The 26,434-nt window shown below is 43.5% G+C and overlaps 1 protein-coding gene across 3 annotated transcripts in view; it reads left to right on the forward strand.

Moving 5' to 3' along the window:
- atp8a2 (ATPase, aminophospholipid transporter, class I, type 8A, member 2) overlaps window positions 1–20,635 on the forward strand; it is a 379,342-nt gene extending 358,707 nt beyond the window's left edge. For all 3 annotated transcript variants that reach the window (XM_031897248.1, XM_012957935.3, XM_031897249.1), the window contains 2 exons: window positions 13,495–13,586; window positions 19,034–20,635. In XM_031897248.1, the coding sequence (XP_031753108.1) occupies window positions 13,495–13,586; window positions 19,034–19,131 (190 nt within the window). In that variant the 3' untranslated portion in view covers window positions 19,132–20,635. The remainder of the gene's footprint in view (window positions 1–13,494; window positions 13,587–19,033) is intronic.
- Window positions 20,636–26,434: the final 5,799 nt, after the last annotated feature.

Here is a 26,434-nt window from a genome sequence, read left to right on the forward strand (position 1 = left end):
CTACCGGCCCCTGTTTGTTTTCTACTTTGCTAATTACTGCCAGATTTACTGGGTGGTCCATCTGTGAAGTAGATAATGGTGGAGTGCTTAAATCTTCTTAAGATTGCTGTGTGTGTGTCATGGTTTGGCCTCCTGAGTATTCTTCAGATTGGGCTCCTTTTCATCTGTTCACTATGAATCGTGGCCCTTTCACACCTGCCCCACTCATGCATGTCTCTGGGGGGGCACTAGCACTCTGGAGAAGATTAGTGGTGTGCTGGGACTGCCTTGTAAACTTGTTTGCGTTTGAAATCTGTTTCAGTGGAGTGTGTCTTTATCTATTTTTTCCACTACTGCTGGGCACCCCCTGCTATGTGTAGTATCCCCCCTTCGGCAAAATGGTTTTAGCAGGAACAGGTAACCAAAAACGACTTGTTTCTAATGAACCTGCAGGGTCTGTTGCTCAGGGGGAGTCAAGTAGGCTGTAGAGTGCACAGTGTGGTGCGGGGAAGTTAAGTGCAGAAGCCTTTTCCAGGTACTTGTGTATTTAGACAAGGGGGATCAATAAGAACCAGAAGTACAGCATGTAAATTGCCATGTTTTTAACCATTCTGCAGAGTGTTTCCCCCATAATTTCAACATAATAGGGGATGCATAGGGAGTAGCGTCCAATAGTGAGGTTCAGACCAAACCAAAACCCACAGAACACATGGATCAAGCAGGTTTGGCCAGTCACTCGCACAGCCCTAGCCCAGCCTACCCACACCATCAGCGTGCACTTCATTCTTCTCTGCCCATCTGCCAAGTCTCCTCTATATAACTGTGCCCACCCCACGCACTTCAGTGACATCAGAGAGAGAGGGGCACAGGTAAATAAAGAATGACGGCTTGCTGGGTTGGGTTTGAAGAGTGGGTTAGGGTCGGGTGTGATCCAGCCTTTTACCTTTATGTCTGTTTAATTAAGGGGTTAAGTTCAAGTGCACTAGCGGGTGCAAAAGCATTCCCCTTAGTGTTCATTCAAAGAGCACTTCCATCTGGGGTGTGATTTCATTAAGTGGGTTGCTTTGGGTGCCCAGTCAGCTTGGCCCAGTTCTGGTGTGATTTACATGTAATGGTTTAGTGGCAAAACTAGAAGTTACTGAGCTCCACGGAACAACCATTTTAGGATACCCATAAACATAGGGCAGTGGCACATGGGGAGATTACTCGCCCCCGATAAATCTTCAATATCGCAGGCAACTAATCTCCCCCCGACATGCCATCCCACCAGCAAGAATGTCACCCGAAGTTTCCTCACGAGGCAACTTCAGGCGACCAGAGCAATGTGTATACCATCACACCGGTCATTTACATTATTGCCGGGGGGTTGGCATATCGGGGAGATAAGTCTCCCACAATAGTGAAGATTTATTGTAGGCGACTAATCTCCCCGTGTACCAGAGCCCTTAGGGAAATAATTGCAGTGACCATCTCCCTGGGCCGCCCAGCAGTCACAGAGTCTGTTCCTCTATAGTTCCGTCCCTGGTCAGGATTAAAGATGCAGTAAGTCTACATTATAGTTTATGGGAATAGCTGGCTCTGACACATGGCAGTGAGAATTCTGAGAGCACCTGGACATCTTTCTATCCCTTGCTCCTGTGTAAATACCCAGTGTCAATCCCATACAGCCCATAATGAGAGCAGTTGCTGGCAAGTCAAGGCCTTCTGATAGCCGTGTCTACAGCAAGTCCCCAGCTTTTACCAGCTGTTCCTCTGATCCCATGCTAGCAATTGTACCATGAACTCGGGGCTTTCTGGGGCCCCATTATTTAGAGAGAGTCCAACCTGCAGTCCCTCAGCTGTTGCTCAACTGAAACTCTCAGCACCCTTTCAAATGAACTTTAGAGGAAGACATTTGTTCCATGGTGACAGATGACTTCTCTGAATGGAAATGCCATTACCGTGTATAGTGATACTATATTTCAAGGGCACTTTTGTTATTATTTTGGACTGTTTGCTTCTTAGTGAAACAGGATACGAATGAGACGATACATGAATTGTTGTGAAAGACTAAATAGAGTAGAGAATTGTAAATACTTCTTGTGGAACAATGACAACAACTTGCACGTTCTGGTGACTTCCAACCCCACAATGCACAAAGGGTGAACAAACAGTTCATGAAGCATCTTGCAATTGCAAGTTCCAACGGAGACGCACGGATTACCTGCCGCATTCAGCCTTTCTTTTTGAAGTTGCCTTTACACGGCGGATCAGAAGCGGAGGTGTGTAACCAAGGATAAACCTACCTTCCTCGTTCCTTGGGTAATAACGTATAGGGAAAGCTTGCTGTGTCATTGGCTTCCTGTATAACCTTCAAAGCAATCTTGTCTTTCAGAATGATAAATAGGCCAAAGAGGGAGGGGAAAGAAGGTCTTGAACATCTGGCATTTAAATATAGAACTTTTTCAGCAAACATTTACTATTTATTTTGTGAAATCCTCTTATAGTACCTTCTACAGCAGGTTCTTACCATGAGAAAAAAAGCTGTTTTGTCAATATTTACTGTTTGATGTACCTTTTATCATATATATTTGCTAGTAGCGCAAAACATTAGGCAAGAGTTTCGTTTCTCTTATCTTTCTAAGTGCTGCCTAGTAGATGCAGAGCGTTCCTGTAAGGACTAACCTACATATCTAAGCGGGTGCTGGCAGGCTGTAGTGGGAGGTGTAGGCCAAAACTACTCACAGCTAAGAGAGGTTGGCACTTATCTGACAGTTTATCCTGCTAGCCAATGATTGGCAAGGCTGGCTGAGCTTTATGCCTACTGTAACCCATAGTAATCAATCATTGCTTTTATGAGAAGCAAAGTGGCCAGGTGAACTTGGAAGCTGTAAGAGCCCCTCACAGTTAGAGTAACATTGGTCCTGTGGGGTCAGCACATTCAAGCCAGGAGTGTAACTTGCCCTTTTCCACCCATGAGGGTGACCCTCTACCCACCCCGGTAGCCCTTCTGGATTAGGTTGATGGGAAAACCCCACAATGCTGCAATGACTGTTTTTTTTCCCATGTTCATAAAGGAGAATGAAATCAATGTATTTAAGTTACAACTGCTTGAACGATCTCTCACCTTTACCTGCACTTTTGTGCTCCCTCAGAACAACACTTCTGTTCCCAGAAAGCGAAGTAGCCTAGTGGGGTTAGTGGCATTAATAATATGTGGCAGGGAAAACTCAATCCACAAAAACCTTAACCTACACCCAACCCTAATTCACAAAATGTTGTCAGTGTAGGACCCATCATCTGCACGCACGTTAGGCTCCAAAACTTTGAGAGAAGAGGAAGAGTGTACTTCCTTAGTCTGACCTGCACCCAAGCCAAACCCCTGATGGTCTCCCAAATGTCAACCCTAATCTGCCTGATCTAAGGGCAAACCCATGGGTCCCGTGGCTTGTGGGTCAACCCGCACATCACTGTGCTCAGCATTGCCATTTGATTCCCTACTCTGCTTTTTGGGAACAGGAGGAGCTAGCAGGGTTTTGGGGGAGAACAGTGGTGTGGTTCAGGAGACTGGCCACTATAGCAGTTGAAACCTAAGTACAGGTATGGGACCTGTTATGCAGAATGCTCGGGACCTGAGATTTTCAGGATAAGGGATCTTTCCGTAATTTGGATCCCCATAACTTAAGTCTGCTAAAAATCATTTAAATATTGAATAAACCCAACAGTATTGTTTTGCCTCCAATAAGGATTAATTATATCTTAGTTGTGATTAAGTACAAGGTATTGTTTTATTATTACAGAGAAAAAGGAAATCACTTTTAAAAATGTGAATTATTTGATTAAAATGGAGTCTATGGGAGATGGCCTTTCTGTAATTCGGAACTTTCTGTATAATGGGTTTCCGCATAAGGGATCCCATACCTGTACATGGTTTTTGTTATCTTTAATAGGCCTCCTTATACACTGGTTATATACCAGTTGGCTAGCTAACGCTTAAAACCCAGTGGCCTTACACTAGTATCCCTATTCCATTTTAAAGCAGCAGGGCTACGGATGTAGCTATTAGTGTTAGGATTGCGGGAGTTGCAGCCGCATCTGGGTTTAGGGCTGTAAGAGGGCTGCAAGAATAACATGTTTCCCCCACATAAGAATAGAGAATGGCAGGAACCAGTGCACAAACCTACAAGAGCTGAATGATGTGGGTGGGTAGAAGGTAACAAATAAAGAAACAGGTGATGACTGACAGACGTGTGTTGGGGTGACAGGAGGGGGGGCTAGATATATATTTTTTACTGGGGCCACTATCTACACATATTTTAGTATATTTATGGGCTTTTCAGCCATGAATTCTAGGAAGCGGGCCACTCTCTGCTCTCTGTTCTGCGCTTAATAACCGGCGGCACAATGACTAGTGAGATTCCCTTTCACTTAAGTGCCTTTTTTCCTTTGCTGAGTTTCAAACCTGCTCTGTGTCTTTGCACGGCTGGTCTGGCTCTTATACGCAGGTATCTCATTTATCTTCTCTTCCTTTTTATTCAGCCAGTGAATACAGATTTGTATCTAGTCATTTCAATAGCCGTGACCCCGCCATTGACCAAGCGGCTACTGTAAAGAATGCACACAGGCCTGCTTACTCAAAGGCCCCTCTTGAATACTTGGGAGGAAAGAAACCGAGAACTCTCTCCAAGCGCAGTCAAGGAAACCTAATGCTGAGGCCCTGACTCTAGATTAGCACAGATCAAATGAAGGAAGGCCATTGAATGGGGCCCGTTTAGCATTGCTGAAATGCAGCTAATCTGTCCCTGCTTTCTGCATTGTTTGACAGTTAAAGGGAACCTTGTATTTTAGCTCTAATTAGGTAACTATTTTTATTAACCGCTAAGAAATTTTAAATTTTTCTTTTCTTTAAAGGGGTGGTTCACTTTCAGGTTAACTTTTAGTATGTTACAGAATGGCTTATTCTTAGCAACTTTTCAATTGGTCTTAATTTTCAAATTTTCTATAGTTTTTCAATTATTTGCCTTCCTCTTTTGACTCTTTCCAGCTTTCAGATGGGGGTCACTGACCCCAGCAGACAAAAAAGCTATTCCTCTGTGAGGCTACAGTTTTATTGTTACTTTTATTACCTGGCTAGTCCCTCCTCTATTCATATCTCTGTCTCTCTTTCAAACCACTGCCTGGTTGCCAGGTTAAATTGAGTCCTAGAAACCAGATATCTGCTGGATATCAAACTGGAGAGCTGCTCAATAAAAATAAAATAATAATAATAAAAATAAATAAATAATTGTAGATTGTAAGCTCTTTTGGGCAGGGATCTCTTCACCTCTTGTATCGGTTATTGATTGCTTTATATGTTACTCTGTATGTCCAATGTATGAAACCCACCTATTGTACAGCGCTGCGGAATATGTTGGCGCTTTATAAATAAATGTTAATAATAATAAAATAATTCAAAAACCACAGATAATAAAAAATGAAGACCAATTACAGAAAATCACAGAAAAGCACTCTCTGCATCATGCTATAAGTTGATTGAAAGGTGAATAACCCTCTTAACAAGCAACTAAAGCTCTGTATATTATATCCTGCAGTGGGTTGGGTGCCCCAGCTACACAAGCACAAGGTGGTTATTGGGTGGCTAGCGGATAGTCAGGTCTGCTAAACTATTTCTCTCTGCTTTTCTGGTACCATCGTCTCTGCCTATGCTCTGTGATGATGTCACGTGCGTATTTATGATGACATCACTTCTGCTTTTCATAATGGCTAACTGGTGGGTTCATGGGTAAAGCTGTTTCAGTTTGGCTTGGTTAGCAGGTATAAGCAGGTCCATATTCAGGTAGGTGGGTCTGGGTTGGGTTGAAAGGGTACCTACATACACATAACAGAAGTAATCAGTTGTTAGTTCAGTTATGGAGCCCCCATAGATAATAGATCATATACCTGTATTTCAAAATGTTTGCTATATTTTATGGGACTGAGCACATTTAGCTGGAAAGAAGGTTTGTCTGTGCTGCTTAACAGGAGCTGAATAATAGAGACACTGCCTGAGGGGCCTTATTCTTATTGATATAGAGAGCAGCTGAGCGCTGGACAAGTGGCTTAATGAGGCTTAGGCTCCCGATGGGGAATACAAATAGGGAAGAACCCATATTGATACATACAGTACAACAGTCCCCGACCACAAGGGTTTTGTTACTCCATCAACTGTAACTCTCTTATGTGTTCTTCTGTATCTTGTTGGTATACATTGCTTCATTCTGAACAACCATGTGCGGGATTTTATAATACTATATATTTCTCTATCCTGAGGCCTGCCCCAGCAGAGAGGATTCATACAGTCAATACTCTAAGAGCCTTTATACAGTTGGGGCATCCTACTGGAGGTCTACATACACCCTTCTACCTTCCTTGTTCCTTGGGCATCACAGGAAAAGCTGGTTGTGTTGTTTCCCTGTATAACCCTCAAAGCAGTCTTTCAAAATGAAAAAATAACAACCTCTGAACATCTTTAAAAATAAAACATTTTGAACAGACCTCTAACAGTACCTTCTAAATGTAAATGTGTCCTTAGCATAAGTATGTATGTATGTATATCTTTATTTATAAAGTGCTACTTATGTACGCAGCGCTGTACAGTAGAATACATTGATACAAACAGGGGGTTAAGATAATAGATAAATACAAATTATAACAATAAATACTAATAAATAAAAGATACAGTTGCAATAAGTTAAAAGTCAAAGACACAAGAGGATGGAGGTCCCTGCCCCGTAGAGCTTACAATCTATATGGGAGGGTAACTTAAAGACATAAATAGGCAGATATAAGTGCTGTAGGTCACAGTGAGTGACACTGCAATATAAGTGCTAGTTAAGTAAAAAAAGCAGTTTTGTTATTCTTTACTGTTTGATGTGCATAATGTCATATACACACACACACATATATAGATATATTTATATAGGTATAGGACCTATTATCCAAAATGCTCGGGACTTAAGGTGGCCATACACGTGGCGATCTGACGATGTTTCGTACGACCATCGGTCGCACGAAACATCGTCAGATCCGCCACACACCATTCAGGGCTGAATCGGCAGGTAAGGAGGTAGAAACAATAGGATTTCTACCTCCTTCTGCCGATTCAGATCTGAAGGGAGAATTTTGGTCAGGCGCCTTCTATGGCGCCCGATCAAAATTTTCCAACTGGTCCGATCGGCGAGTCGTCCGATATCAGCAGCTTCCTGCGATATCGGTCGACTCGACGACATACCATACACGCACCGATTATCGTACGAAACGAGGTTTCGTACGATAATATCGGTGCGTGTATGGCCACCTTTAGGGTCTTCTGAATAAGGGATAAGATCATATTGTGAGATGGCCTTCCTGTAATTGGAGCTTTCTGGTTAATGGGTTTCCGGATAAGGCATCCCATACCTGTATATATATTTGCTTTTAGTGCAGAACTTTAGGCAATGGTTGAGACCCTTATCTTTGTAAGTGCAACCTACCAGCCAGAGAGCGTTCCTGTGAGGCCTATATATCTAGGCTGTGACAGGCTGGAGGTGGGAGGGTGCAATGGTTTGCAATGTAGTCTGAGCTTTTTGCATTCTGTAACCCATAGCCATCAATCATTGCTTTGTTCATTCTCTAAGAACTTCCTATACAGTTTGGGTGTCCAACTGAAGGTCCTGGGTCTACATGTGCCGAGTTTTCATTTATGGCCCTTACCCAGCATAAGAGGTGTGAGTTCCATATTCTTTTCAAGTTTTTCAAGATTAACACTGGCAGTTCTATAACACTGGCTCTGTGGGCCTGGGAGTCTGGTGATAGCTACAAAACAACCTTCCTTTCCATTAGGACAAAAAATCCTTAATCCCCTAGACTTGATTACATACCAAGATGTTTATTATGTTCAAAATAGCCTTAACTATCCAACCACATCCTGGCATGTATTACAAGCTGTATTACAAGCCCTTCAGTACTCTAGGTACAAACTGAATGCTCCAATCTTGGTAGCATCCTAAAGGTGGCCATACACGTAAAGATCCACTTACCCGGCAAGGTCGCCAAGTGAGCAGATCTTCTCCCAATATCCCCACCTACGGGTGGGCGATATTGGGGGAATTTAGGCTAATTTGGTCGTTTGGCCCTGGAATAGGCACAGTCGGTTCGGGGACTGCATCAATGAGCCGTTGTGGTCCCTGATCCGACTGAATTATTTGGCCTGCCCGATTGATATCTGGTCTATTTCAGGCCAGATATCGGTTGGGCAGGCCAGTCATCGTTTCCCCTACACGGGTCAATAAGCTGCTGAATCGGACCAAGGGATCGATATCGGCAGCTACAATCGGCCCGTGTATGGCCACCTTTACTTATTGAGCCAAGCCTCACCTCTCCATTCCCAGGCAGCAGACCAGGGGTCCTTGCATTGTTTTGGCACAGGGGTTACATGCTAATTGTGTCTGTCCCTGAGTATATTGCCAGTAATTATTACCCTATGGTAAATACTATAATATCAGCATGAGCGATTTAAGATCCAACGCTGTTTGCAGTTTGAGATACCGACCCGTATCCTCCTTGCATTTATCTTTCATACAGATAACATTGTGGCTGATGGTATTTCAATTTCTCCAGCTCATACATAAACAGGGCATTGAGGATTATCTTTGTTTAAACAAGATTATAATGTTTTAAATCAATCACTGGATGTTGTTACTTGGTGAGAGCAAGCGCAGGGCGATTTGGGGCTGGATGTATGTAGCAGCAAACTGTGATCAATCTTAGTTAAGCATCAGTAAATGTAAACTGTCCCCTGGGAATAGAAATGGTTTAATCATTCCTGTATGAAATGGGCAGCATGGGATGAAGAACCGAGGGAAATAAATGTGTTAGGCTTATCTCCCAGCCAACCCAAATGGGCCAACGCCATGCAACGTATAGTTCAACCACAGCTGGGGGGGCACAGGCAGGTTTTGCTGGTAAATTGTTTTAAATTAACGTATTACTAGACCCATTTAGATTGAGTGACTGTTACATTCTGTAGGGAATTCCATCAGCTGACTGCCCTTACAGTACAGCAGTGAGCCCCAACCAGTGGCTCAGAAACAATAAGTTGCTCACCAACCCCATTTATGTTGCTCCCAGGAGCCTTAAAACAGGTGCTGATTTTTTAATTCCTAACTTAGAGGCATAAATACCATATTTACTTCCAAACTGACCCTCCTGCAGGCTGCCAGTCCACATCAAACTGCCACAGAACCAGTTATAGCACTTATTTGGCATCTCCCATGAACACTGGGGTGCTCCTCAAGCTTTTGTATATGTATGTATGTATTTATTTATATTGCACCCCAGTGTACCCAGTGCTTTACAAGGCATAAACACAAATGGGTATAGTTACAATAAATTACATAGTTAAAATAAATAAATCAATGCTTAAGTTCTTAGGTGATTTCAATACACAGTTTGGACAGGTTCCTGCCCCCAAAAAAGATTCCGATTTATTTTTACATTTGAATGTGGCTTGCCTGCAAACCCTCCCTGCCCTGCTCCCTGTGTTTCATTATATATTGGCTGTTCGCTGGTGCTACAGGCAATTGCTACTATGTGCCCAGTAGCCCATATAGCTGTGTATTATAAAATGACCTTGACACACATACAGTACATGGCATTGAGCTCCCATTGTAAAAGTGGCCATACATGGGCTGATTTTAGCTGCCAATTAGTCCGAGTTGGCAACTTTTCTGTCTCTTTATGGGGAACTCCAAGTGGTCTACCCAATTGATATCTTGTAAAAACAGTGACTGGCCCACAGGGATACCAGGAAAACTCCCGGTTGGCCCAGGTGTCAGTGGGCCCCCCTGCCTCTTGCCATTTGGTCTAATTCATGGTCATTACTTATTTTTCTATGGGAACAAAGCAACTAAATATATAGAAGAACCGATTATAGTATGTAAAGATAAAAAAAACCTAGTAAATATATAGACACAGTAAGAAGTGGATGAAAAATAGTTTGGAGAGTGGGCCCATGGTCTAGGGTTTTCTGGTGGGCCCCTGGCAACCCAGTCTGACACTGTATATATATAATATTAAAAGAATACACCTCATATTGCATAGCTGGCTCATTGTACAAAAAAGCTGAACCGCACTGGCCTAGAGTCCTAGAGCCCAAGTAAATATATAGAAGAATAGATTATAGTATGTAAAGATGAAAAATAACCAGGAAAATATAGAGACTGAGTATGATATAATCCACCTAAAGGTGGGCATATTGGGGAAATATCCGTTCATTTGATGACCTTGCCAAACAAGCAGATCTTTCAATGTATGGACAGCTTACCAGTGTCTGCTATAAAGGAAGTTGAGCCCCCCATGAGAATCCTTTATTTGCCCTGCCCTGATTAGCACTAGAGCAGTACAATAGAAAGGGCTAACACCAACGAGATGCAGTTGGCTGAACACATTCCAATGAAGAGTGTGTGATTTGCCTCTGTCTCTTCCTCCTCAGGAAGGCCTAACAGACTGATGTCTAGAGCTGATAGTACATAACATTAGGAGCAAACAGTGACAAAAGTGCCATAAAATGCTCAGCTTTCTCTGTAGATCTCAGCATTTGGGTGAGAGTCCCGCGTTACCTCCCATTCCTCAGGCTTCCCATTTCTCAGGGATTTGCTAATCTGGGTCAAACCAGTGCTCTGTTTTTATATAATTAGTGCTAATTAGTGTTTGTTAAAGTAATTGGAGATGAGAAAACATGATGAGGGACATGATAGGCTTTCTTCTTCTTTTATTACCCATCATTTGCATTTCTTTAGGAGAGTGATTGATGGGTGTCTGCCCAGGAGCCCCCAGCCGTTAGCATAAGGAAAAACAGCAAGGAGAAAGCACATGGAAAGGAGATTTTTTACCCTTAAATAAATATCAACATTTCCACACATAAAATAATGAATTTAGGGTTTTTACTGCACTAAGGAATTGTGGGAATGGGTATATATATATTTTGATCTTTGGGAATAAATACATATACCAGGAGGAAACCCCATGGGAAAACCATATAAGCTGCACATTTATGGCTATAGATACTTGGGGTAACTTTATCCAGTTGCTCGTAAGGCCAGAGCTCCATGGGACTCCTCACCTCACCTGGGCCCTTGTAGAATTCCAGGCAAAACTATAATATTCACTTTCACACAGAAACTTGGGTGCCAGTGGTTATTAAAGTGCACCTATCACCCAGTAATTGTTTCCTCCACCAAAGGTGCAGGCTAATAGAGCCTGGGGGGACCAATATTTAAAAAAAAAAAAAAAATACAGCCCCTGCCATTGCTAGGCTGCCAGCACTGGGAGGGAGCCATGTTGTTTGGATATGTCATATTACTCTAAAACTGTAGCTATAAGAGTGTGAGAACATAATCCATAGAGACCAGGGGTGGCTTTATTTATTATTAGGTGCCCAGAATTTGTAGCGACTGGCTTGTAAAGGATCCTTATGTCTGGAAATTTTACTCCTCTGCATTTGATGCTTCTTAGAACTGGCATAACTAGAAAATACTGGGTCCTATAACTACATCATTTAAGGGGAATGATGAGACATTTTTTGTAAACATATATTGATTAAATATCAGTCAGTCCCCAATGGACCCCCTATACCTTCTGGACCACCCAGATGTCACAGTCTCTGCTTCTCCTATAGTTATACGGCTGGAAATGCTGTTATCCGCCTCAGTGGGCTCTGCGGTGCAATTCCATGCATGAGTGGGTAAAGGGACATGTAGCACAAGCTTGCCCAAAAGATGGGGTTTCCAGGCCTGAGCCACATAGAGCAGTTTTATTCTACCCCCCCTATCATGTCTGTTTGGGCTTCTCAGTACAAGCTATAGTAAATGCTGGCACATATAAATACCTGTACTATTAAAATCTATGGGAAGGAAATCTGTTTAAAGAGAGGAAAGAACCTGCTGTAATACTCTGAGTGCGTGGCGGCATTAATGTGATGCTACTGTACCTCACATATCAGATATACCGAGTTGTGCCAACTGTATTCTTCTAAAGATACCAGCAAGGAACAAGACTTGGCAGTTATCAGAGGGGTACAGATCAGGCCCCGCCGAGGGACAACATGACACGCAAGCAATGAAAAGAGCTGTCGGAAGCTTTGCCTCCCTCAGGTAGAAAGTAGACAGTCTGTTTATTGTTTCAGGAACAACTGTACAAAATGTTCTTGATTCGGTTCAGAGATGAGGAAACCAGATCCAATGGTATCACTGTAAGTGAAAAACAGAACCCGCACCTGCTGCTGTTATTCCTTTCTCAAACTGTTCCGTAGGGTCTGAAGCTGAATATAACTAGGAATACGGACACCTCATCCCAAACCAAGAATCTATTTGTATGTGTACACCCACTAAAGCACCACCTTTTTCTCAGAATCAGAATAAGGATGGGATTGTAACCCATAAGTAGGCATTGTGGGGGTGTCTTGTGTTTCTAGATCCCAGCGGCACTAGGGTTTGTCTCCAGTAGGTTGAGGTGTGGGTGATCTCTTTAACAGAACTGTCCATTGTGGGTTCTTTGGTGTATTGAGCCATTTGCACCCAACGCAGGAAGGGAGATGTAATGAAACACATTATGAACCGTCTTTCAGAGGACAATGTACCAATCAATATGGGGTTTCTGTAGTTAGCTCTACAGTCCTACTAAGGTTGCCACTATCATTCAGCTTTTTTAATAACATTGGCATCAAGAATCATTTTACTGGCCGGGATGTCAAAGTACTAGCCAGGTGGCAACCCTAAATTGTACCTATTTGTCATTTACTAAACATGCACAGAGGCCTGATCATGTAATAGATGTGCATGCAACCCCTTTATAATTCTGTATGGGTAACAAGCACACTGGGCTATTTACTGATAGGGCAAACTTATATAGACATTGGGCACGTAAGGTTCACATGGGCTCAGTGTGCCCCCTATACAGACAGACAACCTTTTCAGTCTGTTCTTTATTATGTTGCCATAACATCAAATATACTTGTCCCCTTCCCCTTGTCCTACTTGTACCCTTAAATTAACATTTAAAGGTAGCTCTGGGGCACCGGGCAGTCACTCTGGGTTGCAGGGCAGTCACTCTGGGCCACTGGACAGTCACTCTGGGGCACCGGGCTGTCACTCTGGGGCACCGGGCTGTCACTCTGGGGAACTGGGCAGTCACTCTGGGGCACCGGGCTGTCACTCTGGGGCACCGGGCTGTCACTCTGGGGAACTGGGCAGTCACTCTGGGGCACCGGGCTGTCACTCTGGGGAACTGGGCAGTCACTCTGGGGCACCGGGCTGTCACTCTCGGGCACCGGGCATTTTGTTTCCACTGATAGGAACTTTCCTCCTGCTCTGGCACATAGATTCTCTTGCTCAGCTTGGAATCTCCATATCAGGGTACTCACTTGTCTGGTAATAAGAGACTATTTCACAATTTAAGCAGCAGCTGCTTCCGCCCCGGTTGTCATGCACCCAAGGTAATGTTTATTTGATCTCATTACAGCTTGAACGAACGTGACCACTTGTTGAGGAGACTGGGCAGAAAAACCCCTCCGAGCCTCTTTCGTGCTAATTCCGTGCAACAAAGTGTATCGTGTAAGTATGTCACGGTAACTAATATGGCAGGGGGGGCTTAGTCGGTGCTCTCCAGACAGGCTGGGATTGGATGAAAGTGTGCAGCAGGTATGGTTACTAGCAAATGAGCTCCTCGGTAAAAGGCTTCCATTTCAGCTGTAATCTCTGTGTGACCCTAGGTGGTTATCTCAGCGACAGGCCAAACAGTTATATTTCTAGCCACTGGGAAAGGGAATGTGGCCACAACAATTGTTTTTGTGATTTATAAATGTATTTTAGTAATTGGGAAAGATACTAGTTCCATTCCTGTGCTCATAAGTGCTTTACATGGGTACTAGTTGGTTATCTTGGGAGGGTTAGACTGGCCAACCAGGACAGACAAGAATACCAGCCATTTGGACTAAATTCCCTTACAGCACCATGGCTTTCCTGTCCAATCACAGTGTGGTGTATTTCCGAGAATGACAAACGTTAGAAACCCAGTTAGTACTCTTGTGCCCTGTGCAAGTAGCACATCAGTATACAATTCTAAATATTGTTTGTAGGGCCCCTAGGAATAATGAAACCTAGGGAATTAGTACCTTGCTTACCCAATCTTGGCGCATTTGCTTATAAAGGAACTATTTGTGTAGATAAGTGAAAAACTGAGGAGAACACACAGGAGAACATGGTTTGTAAAGATAAGTAGAATCAACAAAGAGAGGGAAGGGGAGAACAAGAACAGGAAAAGAGAAAGGAGAAGGGGGCTAAAGGTGGCCATACTAGCTGCCGATATTGGTCCCTAGATTTGGCAGCTTATTGGCCTAAGTAGGGGCAGCAATAACGGCCTGCCTGAAATCGCCCAGATATTGAACGGGCAGGTTAAAAAATTCAGTCGGATCGGGGACCGCATCGGCTCGTTGATGCGGCCCCCGAACCGACTGCGCCAATTACCATTGTTATAATTCGATCGAATTGGCCTAAATTCCTCCAATATCGCCCACCCGTAGGTGGGGATATCAGGAGAAGATCCACTTGCTTGGCGACCTCGCCAAGCGAGCGGATCTTGACGTGTATAGCCACCTTAAGAATTTGAATAACAGAGAAGATTCCAGAAACTTAGTGGGGATAGGGTAGGGAAGACCAAAACCAAAAAGCTAAGAAAAATTAAAACTTATAAAAAGGTAAGAAAAAGGGGACAAAGTGGACAAAAGAACGGGATAATATTAATGGAAAATTGAATAAAGGAAGGAGAAGTTACATAAAGTTTACAGGTGGTTGGGTTGTCTCTTTTTTTAACTACTTTGTGTAATGGTTCCCTAAATTATTCGCGGATTAGAGACCGACAGTACAGTTGGGTTCTTTCTAAAGGGTTTTTAGTTTCTTTCTAAAGGGTTTTTAGTGTCTCCCTTGTTGCGGGTGACTAATCTCCCCGATATGCCATCCCACCGGCTTCAATGTAAATCGCTGATGGGATGGCATACGCGGCACCAAAATCGCCAAAGTTTTCTCTCAAGGCAACTTCTGTGACTTCGGCAAATCACTGCGCTGCGAATGCCATCCCACCGGCAATTTATATTCTCGCTGGTGCAACTAATCTCCCCGTCTGTCAAGGCCCTAAAGGGATTTAGCATTTCCTATTATGTTGAAGGTCAGAAGTAGGGATGCATCAAATCCCGGACTCGGTTTGAGATTCCGCCAAGTTGCGGCCTTTCTCAGCCGAATCCATACCTCTGGTCAAACCAAATCCGAGTCCTTAAAATCACGTGACATTTTGTCACATTAACACAGAAAGCAAAGCACGTGGTTGCCTTTAATCGTTCAGATTTGGCTCTATATTCGGCCGAATCTTTTACAAAGGATTCGTCCGGATTCTGAAATAGTGGATTTGGTGCATCCCTAATTAGACGGCTTAAAAACTAATTTTATTAGGTGCAAATGTTCCAGACCTGTGGTCAGACCTGTGTTGCTAGTTAATACCCACTCTAGGTTTATGGGATATGTCAGATTGGCATGGACTACTAACATCTTACATTTGAACATGTGATACCAGTCTCTAGAACTGGGGATTTAAAGCAGCCTTGTAGCCTCTTCCCATTTATTATGAGAGAGTGCTCTGACTATAACAAATGCCGGCTCTGCTACGTGGGGATCACTCAGCAATGTTCAATTCTATTCCCCACCTGACTGTGGCAGTCTCTGCTATACTCCGTGTATACTCCGTGTATTTCCCATTCCAATAAATGAAAAGCAGCTCCAGGCAGGGAAGGGATTTGCTGATTCTTGAGAGGCCAGAGGTGGCAAAGTACCGTTTGTGTTATGAGCCTTAGGGGTTTGTCAAAGGGATTTAATGACAGACAGTTGGATTTCAGGGTCAAATGGTAGGGGATGAGGATTAGGTGTTAGGAGACAATGAAGAGTCAAAGCTTTAGTCTTGTTGTAAGTAAATATATTGCAGGTTAGCGTAGGCCTATATTTCAGTTGGTGCTAATGGGATTTAAGGAATAATTGTGCCTTGACTGTATGGACCATGTATGGAGTTTATCCTCCTAAATTCTGCCCTCTGACTCATACAGTCAAAAATGACCCTAAACTTGTAGATTTAAGTTATGAGTGCACTGTATGCTTTGATCGTGCAGAGTATTATTATGGTGTGTCCTACTGTAGCCGTGCAACAAAAGCTGACATTCTATCCGCAGAGCAGGAAGTTTAGAGTACAAAAGATATCAACACCGGCAATTTTTGCTTTAGTGTTTACAACAATTGTTGCTCTGTGGCCATAGATTGTGTTACACCCTAATATTTTCAACAGACTCTTGATCCTGGAGACCTAGAGATATCAGAGCCGAAACTTGCCTTTTGGGCCACCAAGAGCCTGCTTACATGGAGACATGTCGCCCTGCACCAATTAGAGCTCACATCTAGCCGTGTCTGTGCTGGGACGTGATCAAGCTGTACATGGCAGCAGTCAGGATCAGGAACGGCTGCCGAATATAAAACTAGAGAATAATGAATAATGAAGTCGCAGTGCCATAGGGATACATTGTGTGTGTGGCTGCACATGTACAGGAGCCATAGGGATACATTGTGTGTGTGGCTGCACATGTACAGGAGCCATAGGGATACATTGTGTGTGTGGCTGCACATGTACAGGAGCCATAGGGATATATTGTGTGTGTGGCTGCACATGTACAGGAGCCATAGGGATATATTGTGTGTGTGGCTGCACATGTACAGGAGCCATAGGGATATATTGTGTGTGGCTGCACATGTACAGGAGCCATAGGGATATATTGTGTGTGGCTGCACATGTACAGGAGCCATAGGGATACATTGTGTGTGTGGCTGCACATGTACAGGAGCCATAGGGATACATTGTGTGTGTGGCTGCACATGTACGGGAGCCATAGGGATATATTGTGTGTGTGGCTGCACATGTACAGGAGCCATAGGGATACATTGTGTGTGGCTGCACATGTACAGGAGCCATAGGGATACATTGTGTGTGTGGCTGCACATGTACAGGAGCCATAGGGATACATTGTGTGTGTGGCTGCACATGTACAGGAGCCATAGGGATACATTGTGTGTGTGGCTGCACATGTACAGGAGCCATAGGGATACATTGTGTGTGTGGCTGCACATGTACAGGAGCCATAGGGATACATTGTGTGTGGCTGCACATGTACAGGAGCCATAGGGATACATTGTGTGTGTGGCTGCACATGTACAGGAGCCATAGGGATACATTGTGTGTGGCTGCACATGTACAGGAGCCATAGGGATACATTGTGTGTGTGGCTGCACATGTACAGGAGCCATAGGGATACATTGTGTGTGTGGCTGCACATGTACAGGAGCCATAGGGATACATTGTGTGTGGCTGTACATGTACAGGAGCCATAGGGATACATTGTGTGTGTGGCTGCACATGTACGGGAGCCATAGGGATACATTGTGTGTGTGGCTGCACATGTACAGGAGCCATAGGGATACATTGTGTGTGTGGCTGCACATGTACGGGAGCCATAGGGATACATTGTGTGTGTGGCTGCACATGTACAGGAGCCATAGGGATACATTGTGTGTGGCTGCACATGTACAGGAGCCATAGGGATACATTGTGTGTGTGGCTGCACATGTACGGGAGCCATAGGGATACATTGTGTGTGTGGCTGCACATGTACGGGAGCCATAGGGATACATTGTGTGTGGCTGCACATGTACGGGAGCCATAGGGATACATTGTGTGTGTGGCTGCACATGTACGGGAGCCATAGGGATACATTGTGTGTGGCTGCACATGTACGGGAGTCATAGGGATACATTGTGTGTGTGGCTGCACATGTACGGGAGCCATAGGGATACATTGTGTGTGGCTGCACATGTACGGGAGCCATAGGGATACATTGTGTGTGGCTGCACATGTACGGGAGCCATAGGGATACATTGTGTGTGTGGCTGCACATGTACAGGAGCCATAGGGATACATTGTGTGTGGCTGCACATGTACGGGAGCCATAGGGATACATTGTGTGTGGCTGCACATGTACGGGAGCCATAGGGATACATTGTGTGTGTGGCTGCACATGTACAGGAGCCATAGGGATACATTGTGTGTGGCTGCACATGTACGGGAGCCATAGGGATACATTGTGTGTGTGGCTGCAGGAAGTAGAAAACTAGAAAAATGTCCACTTAGAGATGTTCGCCGGCAGCTGGAAAAAGCCCCTGTTTGGCTGTCAAGATCAGATGATGTAAAAGGAGTGGAGGTCAAGGCAGCACTGGGGAATTGGGGTGAAAAACACAGCGCTGAAATAATTGGAAACGCTGGCCCTGAAAACGCTTGTTAAAACACATTTTATTTTTAAACCATGTCCGGCTTGGAGAATTTTCTTTAAAACATTTTCTTTCCCACATAATCATTTTTTCAGCCCCGAGTACATAACAGAAATTTAGTACCAGGGTTCTCTTTGGCCTCTCTTTATTTCATTGCATGGCTCTATAGTGCTGAAAAGATTAACAGAGAATCAGTGATGGGACCCCAGCAGTACTATAGCCTGGTAGCCTCCGCCGCAGCCCCTTTACAATGGTGCTCTTTGAAGTTCAAATGGTTCCATTAGCATTTAATTGGCGCTTGGCACAGAGTCCTTAGATTGTACTGCTTTGCCTCTGGGCATGGCAACGACATGGTGAAATGGTGGGGAGGCCGTCAGGATATGACAGGTAGAATAGTTTTTGTTCCTGCCAAAAAAAAAAAAAAGCTCTGCGGCATGAAGTTGAATGCGCTTTCAGCTTATGGCTGCGGTTGCACAAAATAATGATGGCTATAGGAGTAATTGGTGGCAGGGGAGACGGCCCCTTAAAGTTCTCCTTTCTTGCCCAGAGTCACAGTCACATGATACACCTCGGCCCTTTGTTATAACGTGCCATTCTTGACATTTTTTTCCTCCCTCCTCAATTGCGTCTTTCCCTCCCATTTTTTTCAGACGGCTATGCATTTTCCCAAGAAGAACACGGTGTTGTTTCCCAGTCTCAAGTTGTCCGATCCTATGACACAACAAAACAGAGAGCCGGGATAGAATAACAAAAGGCCTCGATAACTGGTGGCAGAAATAATGAGCGTTGGACAATGCATCCACTGTTAACAGATATTCGACTAAGGTTGGCCGCAGCGGCCAAAAAACTGGGAAACTTCTGTGGCCTTTGCCAACAAATTTCTAAACTGTTCTTATCCAGCCGGTGGGGTCTGCATGAGATTAAAGACACAAAAATTGTATGAAAAACTATGCATTACAGGCCTCTCCTGAAGCAACGAGGTTAATGTGTACTTTAAACAAGGTCACAGCCTGTTCAACAATACAAACAATATTCTTCTGCTTCATCTCCTGTGTCCTGCATCTCACATTTCCACCTGTTACCCTACTCCAGGCTGCCATTCCTACCCATGCTTAGAACACTTGCTCTGTAGTATAAGCTCTCCTGCTTTAGAGGGACCCATTCTCCTCAAAATGAGTATGAGGTAGGCAGTGGCCATTAAAATGACTGCAGTATATGGGGGCTGTGTTGATTAAACCCAATAACAAAGCAATGACTTTAAAGTCTGACCTGAAGATCAATCGGAGGGGGCCCAAACAGAAATATAAGTAAGCCAAATGGTTGCTGTGCGGGCATACCCTAACAACCATATACTAAGAATAGAACAGCAAATAATTTATAAAAAACTACAAAAAGATTAAAACATGACCAAGTTGTTTAGATTTTGGTGGGTGGCGAAACCGAAGACTGCAAGATGGCCTACCCTTTTTATCTTAGGTAGGTTGCTTGAGAAAGCAGCCAGTAATGATCCTATCTAGGCCCCCCCCCCCCCCCCGTTCTGCTGTACAGCCTGCCTAGCGCATGGTGATTAAGCTTGCTCTTTATGACGTGAGTCACATGTCATATTTGTTATGCTTTATGGCAATACATTTGGGGCAATGATTCTGTAATGCTTTTGCAGAGTGCTAGATAAGTTGCATGGATCACTTCAAAACAAATGAAAGATCGATGGCGTAGGCAACTTTGGAGACACCTCTAGCTTTTAACTTCAGTATATGGAATTTTCCATCAGAATTGTCTATAACAGTGGTGGGCCCGTGTCAAAGACTTTGACATCCCTCTCTTAACTGTGTTACTGTTTCCATCTTGCTTTGTTGTACCCTAACCCCCCCCACCCCAAAAAAAAAATCATACAAATGCTGTTCTGTGGGACCTCTGGCCAATCACCCTGCATGGACCTCCCAAAGGCGGCTCTGTTTACAGACACAATAACGACAGTTCATTAAGCAGAAGTTGTTTTTAGATACCCGGCCTACCTTAAGGCAAGAAGCTAGGAAGAGATTCTTATAATCTATACATATCTGTCTGCTATCTGCCTTCGCCTATGGAATTTTTTATTTCCTACAAACAGATTTAATGCAAGAGCATACATGTACATTGTCCTTTCTATTTATGAATTGTGGTGTTTATTTATTGAATCTATTTTGAAACATATTGTTTTTTGCACAGGTACTGAGAAATATGAAAAATAAAATGATATATGGTAAACATTTTACAGTTGTTATTATTCTTTATTCATCTTCATTTTTATAGAGCTGACTTATCTTTAATATACTCTAATGCAGTCGTAGTCAAACTCAGCTCATAACAAGGTTCCAGATACAGCAAATCATTGGTGTATTGGCCGTTCAGCCTTAGTTTTACGAATTTTTGGAAAAGCAAAAATGTTTGAACCCAAGTTTTACCCTAATTGTCCTGTAGGCCAAGCCCTTCTGTCACTGCTTTACCCCCAGAGCTTGGGGACAGCTGCCCTCAGGGATGCGTAAAGGTAGGCTTGAACCAAAAAGTCCTGTTTCTTAGCCAGTTGCATGAACATTAGTAGATTATTGATGACATTTTGAGGGTGGTAGAAAGGGAAAGGTAGCTTCCTGTTTGAGGGGTGGCTCTAACTCCTAAATGGCTGCTTACCCTTGAATGTATGTGTAATAGGAGCCATTTACAGTATGTGTCATTTATGGAGGCTGTGGTGTCACAATGGGGGTCATTTATAAACACCGGGCAATTTTGCACCTGGGCAGGTACACAGGAAACCAATCAGATGTTTGCTTTCATAGTTCTACTAGCAACTGCTAAGGAACAGTGAATCACCGACTGGTTGCTATGAGTTACAGCCAAGGAGCAAATTTGCCCAGTGTTTATAAATAAGCCCCACTGTCTCACAGAGACCATCATCCACTGTGAATAAGGGCTAAATAGGGTAAGTCTTCATCCAGCCTCAGGGACATTCTCTAGCTCGGAAACAGGTAGCCAAACTGCCTTCTGTCCACTAGCCAATGGAGCAGGGCAGTGATTGGCAATGTATATCATAGAGACTTACCCTAGCCAAAAGGAATAGATGAAAGTTTGGGCGAGGGTGTGACTAATTGGGGAGGAGGTATACCAACCTTCATCACACTGCATAGCCAGTAGCTTATTAAGAATTTCAGTTAAGTAGAATATACTAACAGAGGCTTATGAGAGGCTTATTTCTGTACGCCTTCTTCCAAACACTCCCTTCTGCCCATGCCAAGTTGTCTTTATCTTGTCATCCCACATCACTGATATAGACAAGTATGGACAGCACTCCATATTTCTCCATAATGCACACTGAAAACCTTTATCTGATAATTCATTGGCACTGACCACAACCCTAACGTGTTAGTTCTACTTAGGCCTTGATTATATACCTTGCTATATACCTTGATTAAAGGCCGAAGTACACCTGAAATGTTGCGGTCAATGAATTGTGAAAATAAAGGCTTATCATATGGTGTCCTATTCAACACCAGGCTCGTCACAGACATTCTCTCACTTCTTTCCAGGGAGAAAAGACAGTGATCACCTTACCTATTGGACTCCAGTTCCAGAGCTAACAGATGATTTTCAGCACCTGGTGGGGGATATACATACAGTACATGAGCAATGGACAGGACCAGTTCAGCACCACACAACTCAGTGGAACCCAGAAAAACAGCCTGTACCCCTGACCCAAAAAAAAACAGGCTGCGCAGAAGCAGTGTCACTTAATGAGGTTTTGTAGGCATCTTTTTTCAAGCTTAGGCTGATGCCACACGTGGCGTTTTTACGCTGCGTATTTTCTAATTCTCTCGGCGGCTGAAAAACGCCCAATATCATCATCCATAGAAATAAGTTGAAAAGATTCGAAGCAAACCACACAATGCGGAAATACGCTAGAAAACGCCTTAGCACGGATTTTTCAAGCGTTGGCCGAAATACACCAGTATTTGCACAGAAAGCTATTCCTATGTATACACAAAGGCAGCTGCCAGACCTAGCGGAAATACGCGCCGTTCTTACTATTTCGCACTATTAGCACCATGGAAATGGGATTTGCTACGTCACCAGTACTAGGCTGAAAAACGCCATAGTCAGGGGCTGTGTGGCTTGTGCGGCGTTTTTAGGCTGAGAAAATACGCAGCGTAAAAATGCCACGTGTGGCATCAGCCTTACATCTCCATAGCTACACCCATACCAAATTGTAGTACTCAGCTTTCTAAATGCACAATGTTACATGGTATAACATAGCGGTAAAGTTGGGTTGTGTAGCACCATTTATTTACACAGCCCAATACATATGCCCTTTTGTGCACACATTAGATCCATTGAGTTCTTAAGTATGTTGGTTTCAGCTGGGCTATTTATTGTTCTGGTCACATATTTTCTGTCAATTTCCTGCCAAAATACGGTTGTGGTTTACTAAGGTTTAGCAGTAATAGCCGCCTGTGGGAATAGGTTTGTTGCATGCGATTTAGTCATAACAAGGGATGGAAGAGGATTGAAAAGCACCAAAAGAAAGTGCTGCTGTCACATCCGAGAGGGTGTTAGTTATACAGAACAGCTTTCCAGCAGATGTGGGGAGCACTAATAAAGCAACAGAATACAGAGATACACATATAGAAGGTAAATGTAAGCACTTGCTACCCCAACAAATCAGAAACAATTTAATAAACCCTGGAAAGGGCGGGTAGGACACGCCAGTTGGTTCTTCCCTGCCACCTATATCAAATTTAGACGGACCACTTAGTATTTATTAGCAACATTTTTGAGAAAGGCTGAATAATGTGAAAAACTCTATAAATGCCTAAAGAAGAACTGCAGTTGGAGCAGCAGTTGTAAAGGATATGGCAAAGGGTGGCTTGGAAGAGCACAGCTGCAGGTATTTAAAGCTATTTAAAGCCTCAGCACCATAAAGGATGCCTTTCATGAGGCAAAGAGCTCACCGATAGTCTGCACGAGCACCAAAAATATCTTCTCAATAAAGTAACAGGGAAACAGTTTGCTCAACAAATGCTAAAGAGAATGTCTGTTGTCAAAGTCACTTCTGCTCTGAATAGAAGTCCTGACCGAGGATTTTACAAGATAAAGTCATAAGTTAAGGTTCATGGTAATACAGTAATCCAGGGATCCCCTTGTGAGCTGCACTCAAGCATGATAAAAGTTCCTTGGGTAAAATAAGGGCTGTGATTGGCTATTTGGGAGCCCCATGTGACTGCTAGCCCGCAGCAGCTCTGCTTGGGGTAAAACTGTGTCTCTCTGCTTCAAAAACTTGTCTCCAAGCCAGACATTTAAAAATGGGCCCCTACTTTGAGGCCACTGGGAGCAACGTCAAAAGGGGAGATGAGAAACAACACATTGCTTAGAAGTAGTGATAAGAGAATTTATTTGCTAGACATGAATTATCTACAGAATTACCATTTTGCCATTGGTTGTGGTCACGTCAAAACCAAAAAAATTCACACAGTAGGCGCATTTCTTGAATTTTGCTGTTACAAAAAGGTATGAAGATCCAAATTACAGAAAGATCCCTTGTCCAAAAACCCCAGGTCTCGAACATTCTGGATAACAGGTTCCATACCTGTATACTTTGCTAGTGTTAAAGGTTCATCCCCTTAAAGAAACAGGTGTGGCCACTTTACTTTAAGCCAATGGCCTTCATCTTGTCCCTTGACTCATGCCAAATGGCAATACTTGGCCCAGCACAGCAGTCTGTGTGCCATTAACAGAATAATAGACTGATGCCCAGAACCCACTCCACCAGTCACGTTGCCATTTCTTTAGTCAGAAGGTGTTTGTAATAAGAAGCCTCCATGCACAGACTGTGGTCACTCTTACTGATCTGCTGGGGTGTTGGACAGGGCTTCTTACAGCCCATTACAGAGCCTTAGGCCATGGGCACATAGAACATTTGATCTGCTTATTACAGCCTGTGTTTTTTTCTGTAGGCTGAGAGAAGCAGATACATTTCCACAGCTAATTTTATCTGCACTGAAAAGTACAGCTTTTGCTTGAGTTTAGGTACACAGGGTGGAGGTCAGCCCAAATATACCCGCTTTTGTTTTTCAGGATGACTTCTGCTCCACTCCATGTATCTCAACCACTACTAAATGTAATTAGTATACTTTGTTTAAAATAAAGTTGGACGTACACTATAAGACTGACTCTTTTGGCAAGGTCGATAGGCCCACTTTAGTGGCCAAATGATCACATTTCAGCAGCGGGAATATGAGCCGTTGGAGCCAGGATTGCATAAATGAGCCAATGCGGTCCTCAATGAGATGGGTAAATCAAACCTGCCCTATCAACATCTTTTGATCTTCGGGCAGATATCAGTAGGTCTGTCAGAGGACCCCATACATGGGCAGATCAGCTTCTGAATCAGTTCAAAGGGCCCAAATGAACTGCTTAAATCTGCCTGTGCATGGCCAGCTTTAGAAAAGACTGTGGACCAGACCTTAATCCAAAGTCCCTATCACATTCACACATACTATAGTATATTTTATCAGGAGCCAGCTAACCTGCCTGGAAGTTTCTGGAGTGTAGGAGGAAACCGATACAAGTGCAGAGAGTAGTAATGTGTGGGTTGACCTGAAATCTGCAGGTCAGGGGAGTTCAGGTTGAAATTTGGGCAACCATTGCGGGTTCAGGTTGGGTGCAGGTCAGACTGGGCAAATACACTCCTCCTCTGAAGATTCCGTTCCCAAGTAGCGGGAAGACACAAATACAGGTTGGGTGAGGGTCCTACAATGGCAACATTTTGTTTGTGTCCAATTAGAGTTGGGTGCAGGTTGAGTTTTTCCTGACCGCACATCTCTAACAGAGAGGGAATACAAACTCAGATACTTGCAGATAGCACCCTATCTAGAATTGAACCTAGGACCCCAGTAGTGCAAGGCATCAGTACTAAACATCATGCCACTGTGCCAAATATTTTGTACTAAGAATACTATTTACTATATGTTTATCAAACAGTGAACAATTTATGAATCACTAAAAATAATTGTATTGTCTCCCTCCAAGATGTTTATTTGTTGTTTATTTATTTGCTTTTTTGGACATTTGATTTCTTTTTCTTCTGCAACAAAGTTTGCCTGAGAAAGAAGCAGCTGCTGGGATTTCTCTGAGGATCCTGGCTCTGCCCCATATTTTAATTAAGGTCAGTAGGCTTGTCAGACACAAAGCCATTCTCCATTGGGGTGGACTGAATTACATTTGTCAGGGAGAAAAGAGTCGATGGGAATTACACATGGAACTTGTCACTTGGCCAATCAGCATGTGACACAGGGCCGGAAGGGTCAAACTTTATCAGCACTTTGGAACCCTAATGTAAATTGTGTCTAAGCCTCAGGTCAAGACCTAACATTTTTTCTTCTCTTCGTAGCCTTTAGCCTTGGTCAAAGGGATTTATTTACTGATTCCTATTGTCATTATGTTGTGGGTGTTTTTATTGCGGAAACAAAAATATCTAGTGAATGCAGTGATTTGTATACAGTATACAACACTGGGTGTGCATACACTTATAGGATACCTGATAGAAAGAATCTGAGAAGTTTGTTTCATTATATCCTAGGGGCAGCTCACCAGAGTCTAGGGCAGTGATCCCCAACCAGTGGCTCAGGAGCAACATGCTCACCACCCCATTTCACGTTGCTCCCAGTGGCCTCAAAGTAGGTGCTATTTTTACATTTCTGGCTTGGAGGCAAGTTTTGGAGACACAGTTTTACTCCAAGCAGAGCCTCCTGCAGGCCAGCAGTCCACAAGGGGCTAACAAATAGCCAATCACAGCCGTTATTTAGATCCCCAAGGAACTTTTTTAATGCTTGTGCAATTCTTTTTACATCTAAGTGACGCTTACAAAAAAGGTTGGGGATCCCTGGTCTAGGACAGCACAACCCTGAGGGCAAAACAAAAACATATAAAAAAAACCAAACAAATAAAAAGTCTTATCTACTAAGAAGGGGCACTTCTTGGAAATTTTTTGCTAAAGTTTGGTACCCCAATACCACTCCACATTG

The sequence above is a fragment of the Xenopus tropicalis genome, chromosome 2 (assembly GCF_000004195.4).
Source record: "Xenopus tropicalis strain Nigerian chromosome 2, UCB_Xtro_10.0, whole genome shotgun sequence".
Taxonomy (NCBI): Eukaryota; Metazoa; Chordata; class Amphibia; order Anura; family Pipidae; genus Xenopus; species Xenopus tropicalis.